Source organism: Pseudoliparis swirei, chromosome 20, assembly GCF_029220125.1.
Source record: "Pseudoliparis swirei isolate HS2019 ecotype Mariana Trench chromosome 20, NWPU_hadal_v1, whole genome shotgun sequence".
In the NCBI taxonomy this organism is placed as follows: Eukaryota; Metazoa; Chordata; class Actinopteri; order Perciformes; family Liparidae; genus Pseudoliparis; species Pseudoliparis swirei.
This window is the reverse complement of record NC_079407.1, coordinates 13,152,277-13,161,165: the sequence shown is the minus strand read 5'-3', so window position 1 is coordinate 13,161,165 and position 8,889 is coordinate 13,152,277. Positions and strand designations below refer to the sequence as shown.

Below are 8,889 nucleotides of genomic sequence, written 5' to 3'. Positions count from 1 at the left end.
AAGCAACCAAACCCGGTGACGATGAAGGGACAAAACCCAACCAACCACCATCATGGGCCTGGGAGAGAGATGCACTTCTTTCTAACACTGGTGCAGGCGGTTTAACCGTTTTCAACTGAGCAACAGGCTTAATGTGAGTTTGTTTATTATTGAGCAACATTATGATCAAGCTTCATTCAATGGAAGAAAAAAAAAATTCTCACTAAACCTCGTCGACTATCTACCAGAGTTTTATGTTTACGGTTTGCATTTAGTAAATTTCTCAGTTAATTCAAAAGACTTTAGGAAAGTTTGCGCTGTGGTGTAAAGACAATGAAAAAGTCATTCATTCATTTCTGAATCGTTTATTGCAGACAAAGATTTGCATTGTAATATCAACTGTATTACAAATCATCTTGGGCAGAAGAGGCATTGACACTTAGAAAACACACAAGCCTCAATGGAAATTCTGTCAGTTGCGAGGATACAAGGCAAGGGCGAGACATTTATGAGAGATTTACTAAAGGGGAAAATAACTTTGTATTCAAAAGGAGTTTGCTTGAAATGAGGGAAAATATTAATTTGATCGTTTTGTGTGACAGTGACAGACGAAGTAACAGGGTGGTGATTGTTATCAACGTTCTCGTGGTTGTTGAAGAGCTGAGGCTCCGGGGTATTAAATGTACAAGTTGGACTTGGTGTTGGCCATAACCCATAAAAAGCTCAATTCGAATGTTGTCTTGGATAAAATAACTAACTGGAACAATGAAACCCTTGAATGTCTTCGATAAAGGTACATGTGTAGCAATTGCTGACAACAAGACGGGTCAACAAATTTGTTCCCCATCATTTAAAATGAAAGAAAAACATCCAGGCAGAAAGACCTGCAGATAACTGGAGCACATGACTAATGAATGTCGATTACTTTTTGAGATATGGGGGAAAAAACAACCACTGTGCATTCATTTAAGTCATATTCACAATAGATCTGCACTCCAGCTGACTGGATGTACACTGGATCAGCGGCCTGTGTGTCCGAGTGTGTTCCTTGGGGCGGACTACACAATCATTTCCAGCTGTCGTGCATATTCGATGACCTGTTGTGCCAGCTCCGTAGAGGGGATGGTCACCTCTTCTGTCCGCTGCTGCTGAGTGCTGAAAGAGTAATAGCCATCTGGGCTCAAACTCCATCCTCTCTGAAATGAAATCCACAATATGCATGGGCTGTTGAGCAAATTCATTCTTAATCTAGAACAACATTTGGTTGAAATGCATCGAAATGGAAATAATAAGAAAACATGTCTAAGAAAATCTGAAAGTTCAATAATCAGCGATCTGCAATCCCACTCAATGCCGGGCTGCTTTTCCAACTTTACCTAATTTGGTAAATGTGCTTGAACTATATTAAATACTACGTGTTGGCCCACATTATAGATGTTGCTCTGAATTAGGCTTAGACAGACTTTGGAGCTGCAGCATCTATGGTTTACATTTGTTAAATTACATGTATTGGCTGTAAACAACCAGTTGGATATGCTATGAATGACACCTACAAGGTCGTGTTCTAACATGTTCTGATTCATAGTATGTTTTTTTGTGTTTGTTACCAGCAAAGCATCTTTTTCTTTATGTAAATCTAAATTTAGTAAGACACAAGCCTGTAACTGAGAAGTTTAATCTACCATCCCATGATATTCAAATGCAGCTGGAAAATACAAACAGTTAATTTCATAAAATCTGCAGAAATCCATTTTTTCTTTTAATCTCGGCATACAACTGACATTTGGCATTACATTTAAGTCTATTTCATAATCGTAAATATACATACCTTTTTGGCATAATCTGTCATCTTTTTTGGGGAACTGAAGAAAAGCACACGGGTGGCCTCAGTGAACTGGATCTGCTCATATGCTTTTTCTATGCAACCGGCGATCTCATCACTGCAGTTGAAAAGGTCAGATTTAGTTGAAGTGTTCTTTAAAGACAATAGCATTTTATCACCTGATCTCGTTGTTTTTTTTAAACCTGCCGATTACACAACAATCAAGCTTAAACAGTCAAATAACGAATAAAGGAGGTGTCCTTCTTGATAATTGAAAATAACAGATTGTCATTTTCTTTACAGAGTCCAACATTTTCTATATCGAGAAATCAAATCAATTATCAAAGGAAAGAGAAGGGACCACACATTGTAATTGTTTTGGTCACATGTTGAGCATAAACCATCTGTTTTGTTGCCAAATTTGAAATGTGCGCCGAAAGGAAGCTCCGGCATCTGATTGACTTCTTTTGATCTGCCTTCATAAAAAAAATGTGTATATATAAATGAGTACCAGCTGATATCCATCGATGGCCAATTGACCAGAGCACAAGTGACCTTATCAAAATGATTTATAAGCTTGAAAGAAGAAAAAAACTAATAAAAGAAAAGGTAAGTCACGGTCTCCATATTCATTCTTACCGAATTGTGTCGAGCAGAATATCTATAAAAAAGGTGTAGCTCTCAGCAGGGATGTTTCCTTTGGCAAGAAAGACCTTGTTGTAACTTCCTTCCATCAAGTACTGAAAAGGCCAGGAGAGGATATAAAATATCACATTGGTATTTATACATTATTATTACCCAATGTTAAAATATCAACATTTCAACATAGTCCAATATCAAGCTCTTAAAGTGTGCTTTGCCAAGGGGGGAATTGCAGCACCTGCTCTAGGGACACTGGATGTCTGATGTATACGTTGGCCTGAATATCTCGTGCACTCAGTCTCTCAAGTTCTGTGTGAAACTCAGACACACGGTTCTGCGAGAGCAGGAAGAGCAGGTTGAGTCCAAGTAACTGATGCATGTAGGCAGCTTCAGGCAGTTCCTCCCTTAATGCCAAAAGGTAAAGAAGGAGTAATGTTAGAATAGCCCAGTAAGTACTGTATAGCAAACTCACACTCCATATTAAAAAACATGAAATGGTGACATTACTTGTAATCAAAGTAGTAACATTTAAGCTGGGCCATGTATCTCTCAAAGGATGGGATGTCCTTCTTGAGGATACTCCACAACGCTCCAATTTCAAGGATATCACCTGAAACAGACACAAATTGTTCTCAATTGGGGATATCTTCTTGATAACAGGAATACGTGTTGGCCAAATGCTAATCCACGATTAACATGAATATTGTCTGTAAGTTTGACATGACACCTTTACTCACGGGCTAAAATGAGCTGCTGCTTAGTGAGCGCAGACCCACTGGTCGGTAAGAAGTTCAGCTCCAGTAATGAAACCTGCAAAAAGAAGTTTGACGTAAATTTCTTGAAAATGTCCACAAGTTTTTCTAGTCGATGTTACTTACCACCTCTACATTTTGGAAACAATATTGTATGTTTACTTCCTTACATTTATTTGACATCTTAATTACTAGTTGGACTAGATTCAGATGAATACAACATATACATTGCTAGATCATAATAAATTAGGTTACCCCACAGTAAAGTAATTACAATGAGCCCCACCAATTCGATGCAGCTGCAACATTTAGTCGATGTACACATTAAGGTATTTTGAATGCACGACTTTTACTTGTAAAACGTATTTTTTACTTCGGTAAAACGTGTTGTGATAAAAACAGATCAATAAAAGATCCGAATATGTATTTGACCTCTGTCCTTTATTACTGTACGACATGTGCCCCGAGCTCTTCCCACTACGGGTTTTGTCCAAAAAAAACATATTTGAACGTTGAACGACGTCGTTTCGACAGAGGGGTCGGAAATAAATAACCAAGAAGGAGCTAAAGGCTAACAGAGAGAAACGAAGAAGCCGATTGACGTCAACATTATCTTCCGTTCAAATGGTTATCTTGGTCGTCAGTTCCAGGTTGACTCAAACTCGACAATGAATTAACCAGCAGAACGTTAACGCGAGCAACACACAGGGGAGATCCCAATATGATGCCATTGTCTCATACGCTGAACAATAACATACAGTGAACACATGGTGTTCAACTTGATCATGCCCGGAGGAACGGCGTATAATGCTCGGTGTCTAAAGTGTAACGTTAACCTACTTCATAGAAAACTATAAACAACGTTAGGATACGAGCCTAAGTTAGCACGCTTAGCTCCGTTTGCTAACAGCGCGGATGCTTCATAAAGTGCTCTTGATTCGACTCGTAACGACAAAGACAGACACGTCAGTGTGTGACTCTACCTTCAGTTTGCTCAGAAGGTCTCCACATTTACTCAGGTTTGGGTTTTTCTTGTTCCACTCCGTTTTCAGTGTCTCGTACAGCCCTGCAGTCTCTTTCAACGCCATGGTGATTCTGCAAAATATACGACACCGGCCACCGGAATACGTTAAATAACTGTCGTAAAGCACTCTCGTTGCCATGGACGGGTTTTTTTTCTCCTTTGGAGAGACATACGGCGGTTCAAGATGGCGGCATTCGGCAGAGAGCGGTGGTTGAATGACCTCCCAAACCACGAGATCTTCCAAAAGATCCGATCCAAGTTGTATTTAGAACCCAACGTGAATGAAAGAGGGGTCGCTAAAAACCTCACGTTTTGTTTAGGCGGAGATTTGTTCGTGTGGGACGATGCCGACCGCGTGTTTTACACGACCAACTTGCGACATCTCAACACGGATGAGAGTCTCGGCAACGTCGGCGGGAACCACCAGACCTTGCTGTGCATCAACCCGCCTCACTTCGAGCTGTGCCAGGTGTTGCTCAGCCCGACTCAGAACCACGTCGCGCTCGTCGGGCTCCGAGGCGTCTCCGTGTTGGAGCTCCCCCAGCGCTGGGGCAAGAGGTCCGAGTTCGAGGGCGGACGGCGCGAGATCAACTGCAAGACGGTCCCGGTGGCGGAGCGCTTCTTCACCAGCTCGCCGTCCGTGAGTCTGCGGCAGGCGGCGTGGTACCCCAGCGAGACCGACGAGCCCCATCTGGTGCTGCTCACGTCCGACAACACCGTCCGGTTTTACGGCTTGACGTCGCCACAGACGCCGGCCAAAGTCCTGTCGGTGTCCCAGTCGGAAGATGACGTGAGCGGCCACCCTCCGGCCCGCTCCTACGCGGCGTCTTTAGGCGAGATAGCGGTGGCGTTTGACTTTGGGCCGATTTCTTCCCCTCTCCGGCAGCTCGCTGCACAGTGCTCCAAAGAACAGCTGGTCTACCCTCTGTACATCCTCTACGAAAACGGGGAGACGTATCTGAGCTACACGAGCCAGGCCAAGGGGCTGAGTCTAACTAAACCCGTTGGACCCCTCCCGATGTATCCTGCAGCGGAGGATAACTACGGCTACGACGCCTGCGCCATCCTCTGCCTGCCATGTGTGCCCAGCATCCTGGTCATCGCCACAGAAACGGGCACGCTGTATCACTGCGTGGTGCTGGATTCCGAGGAGGAGGAAGAGGCCAGGGCGGTGGACAAGTGGATCCGAGGCACAGAGGCGGTGCCGGCTCTCTATGTATTTGAGTGTGTGGAGCTGGAGCTCACCCTCAAAGTGGCCACAGGAGAGGACGAGGAACCTCAAGAGTTTGATTTCACGTGCCCGATCAGGCTGCACAGAGACCCCCTGTGTCAGCAGAGGTACCACTGCACCCACGAGGCAGGAGTGCACAGCGTGGGGCTCATCTGGGTCAACAAGCTGCAGGCGTTCCTCCAGTCGGGCGAGGAGGATCAGGACAATCTCCAGGAGCTGGCCGCCGAGAAGCGCTGCATCGTAGAGCACATTCTTTGCACCAGACCGCTCCAGTCGAGTCCGTCGGCTCCAGTTCGTGGCTTTGTGATTGTGTCTGACCTGTCCCTGGGCGCCACCATGATCTGCATCACCAGTGCCTACGAATGCATCCTGTTGCCCCTGCTGAGCTCCATCCGCCCGCCCTCCCCGCCGCTGCTCTGTACGCATCCGGGACCGGGCTCAGGGAGCTCCCCTCTGCGCGGACTGGCCGACAACTCCTTTGAGCAGCACATCCGCAACATCCTGGCACGCAGCTCCACCAATCCTCTCGTGCTCAAGGCCGGGGACAAGGACACGTCGCCGCCCCCTCCAGAGTGTCTGCAGCTCCTCAGCAGAGCCACGCAGGTCTTCCGCGAGGAGTACATTCTGAAGCAGGACATGGCCCGCGAAGAGATGCAGAGGCGGGTCAAACTCCTGACCAGCCAGAAGAACCAGCAGCTGGACGAGCTGACTCTGTGCAGGGAGGAGAAGAAGAGCCTGAGGGATGCAGCGGAGAGGCTGGCCGACAAGTACGAAGAGGCAAAGTATCGCCAGGAAACCATCATGAGCGCGGTGAAGAAAGTGCTGGGCAGCCTGCAAAGCCGCCTGCCCGTCCTGTCAAACAGCGAGAAGGACATGAGGAAGGAGCTGCAGACCGTCGGCGATCAACTGAAACACCTGGACAACTGCATCGAACAGGTGAACATGAAGATGGAGTACCAGACGACACAAGTGGACAAGGACGCGCCCGCAGCCAGGACGACGGTCTCGCTCAACGCCCAACAGAAGAAGGTGGTTCAGGATGTCCTCCGAGAGCAGGGGCAGCAGATCGGTGACATGATGAAACGGATCAAAGACATCAAGAACCACTTCAGTTTCTAAGCACTTCAGAAAGCGGGAAAAGAAAATTGAAAAGAAAACATTGAAAATAATCAAACGCTTGTTTTACTGCAGTGATTTAAATCTGCTGTTTGTGACATTTGATGAGAAGCTTGTTGTTCTGCTTTTGTTATGACTTAATGTGCCCTGAGTTCACCTGATATTTGAATTGAAAGATATTTTTACATACTCTTGTCTAACTTTACCTTTTGATACGACATGATGTTTTTCTCTGACTGGGTATATGTTTTCCTTCATGTCTTGCATAATGTTCATCATACTTAAGCGTTTCTAAATGTTAGGGTTTGAGTCGGTGCAGAAGATGCCATGTATAGGCAGGACGTGTGTGTGTGCTTTTCAACATTGTTTGCTCACTTTTTGGCTTGACAATAAAATGTAAAGTTCTCTAACCATCTTTACTCCTTTGTGACACATTAGCCAATAACTGAAGTACAACTGAATTAAAAAAACATTCAATAATAATCATAGAAAAAGGAGAGAAGGGGAGGTTAAATAATAGGTTCCAATTTCTGTAGTCCATTGTGATACAATGTTCACATGCCCATACAGTGGGGCAAAACAGTATTTAGTCAGCCACCAATTGTGCAAGTTCTCTCACTTAAAAAGATGAGAGAGGCCTATAATTTTCATCATATGTAAACCTCAACTATGAGAGACAAAATGAGGGAAAAGAATCCAGAAAATCACATTGTAGGATTTTAAATGAATTAATTGGTAAATTCCTCGGTAAAATAAGTATTTGGTCAATAACAAGTTCATCTCAATACTTTGTTGTATTCCCTTTGTTGGCAATGACAGAGGTCAAACGTTTTCTGTAAGTCTTCACAAGCTTTCCACACACTGCTGCAGGTATTTTGGCCCATTCCTCCATGCAGAGCTCCTCTAGAGCAGTGATGTTTGGGGCTGTCGCTGGGCAACACGGACTTTCAACTCCCTCCACAGATTGTCTATGGGGTTGAGATCTGGAGGCTGGCTAGGCCACTCCAGGACCTTGAGCTGCTTCTTCCGAAGCCACTCCTTCGCTGCCCGGGCGGTGTGTTTGGGATCACTGTCATGCTGAAAGACCCAGCCACGGTGCATCTTCAAGGCCCTTGCTGATGGAAGGAGGGTTTCACTCAAAATCTCACGATACATGGCCCCATTCATTCTTTCCTTTACACGGATCAGTCGTCCTGGTCCCCTTGCAGAAAAACAGCCCCAAAGCCTGATGTTTCCAGCCCCATGCTTCACAGTAGGTCTGGTGTTCTTTGGATGCAACTCGGCATTCTTTCTCCTCCAAACACGACGAGTTGAGTTTTTACCAAAAAGTTCTATTTTGGTTTCATCTGACCATATGACATTCTCCCAATCCTCTTCTGGATCATCCAAATGCTCTCTAGCAAACTTCAGACAGGCCTGGACATGTATTGGCTCAAGTAGGGGGACTCTGGCACTGCAGGGTTTGAGTCCCTGGTGGAGAAGAGATAAGATGAAATTTTGTTATTGACCAAATACTTATTTTACCGAGGAATTTACCAATTAATTCCTAAAAAATCCTACAATGTGATTTTCTGGATTTTTGTTCCTCATTTTGTCTCTCATAGTTGAGGTTTACCTATGATGAAAATTACAGGCCTCTCATCTTTTTAAGTGAGAACTTGCACAATTGGTGGCTGACTAAATACTTTTTTGCCCCACTGTATATACAGGACTGTCTCAGAAAATTATAATATTGTGATGAAGTTCTTTATTTTCTGTAATGCAATTAAAAAAACAAAAATGTCATGCATTCTGGATTCATTACAAATCAACTGAAATATTGCAAGCCTTTTATTCTGATTTATTGCTGATTATGGCTTACAGCTTAAGAAAACTCAAATATCCTATCTCTAAATATTAGAATATCATGAAAAAGTATACTAGTAGGGTATTAAACAAATCACTTGAATTGTCTAATTAACTCGAAACACCTGCAAGGGTTTCCTGAGCCTTGACAAACACTCAGCTGTTATAAATCTTTTTTTTACTTGGTCTGAGGAAATATTAAAATTTTATGAGATAGGATTTTAGAGTTTTCTTAAGCTGTAAGCCATAATCAGCAATATTAAAAGAATAAAAGGCTTGCAATATTTCAGTTGATTTGTAATGAATCCAGAATGCATGACATTTTTGTTTTTTTAATTGCATTACAGAAAATAAAGAACTTTATCACAATATTCTAATTTTCTGAGACAGTCCTGTACATTGAAAGTAAATGCCTGTAATTACCACCGTAGTCCTTGATGGCCATTAAGAGAACCCTTCCTTATGCAATTCCAAATAA

The 8,889-nt window shown here is 43.8% G+C and overlaps 2 protein-coding genes across 2 annotated transcripts; one reads left to right on the top strand and one right to left on the bottom strand.

Moving 5' to 3' along the window:
* Positions 1-328: 328 nt before the first annotated feature.
* On the bottom strand, positions 329-4,373 carry psmd8 (proteasome 26S subunit, non-ATPase 8). Its single transcript, XM_056441651.1, has 7 exons — positions 4,179-4,373; positions 3,181-3,253; positions 2,951-3,053; positions 2,682-2,847; positions 2,441-2,541; positions 1,808-1,919; positions 329-1,175 (listed from the first exon to the last, which is right to left on the bottom strand). The coding sequence occupies exons 1-7, from the start codon at positions 4,356-4,358 to the stop codon at positions 1,038-1,040; spliced, it is 873 nt and encodes a 290-aa protein (XP_056297626.1). The 5' UTR covers positions 4,359-4,373; the 3' UTR covers positions 329-1,037.
* Positions 4,374-4,403: 30 nt separating this feature from the next.
* On the top strand, positions 4,404-6,977 carry nup88 (nucleoporin 88). The gene has a single exon (XM_056441650.1). It carries the CDS (start codon positions 4,404-4,406, stop codon positions 6,567-6,569), a length of 2,166 nt encoding a protein of 721 aa, XP_056297625.1. The 3' UTR covers positions 6,570-6,977.
* Positions 6,978-8,889: the final 1,912 nt, after the last annotated feature.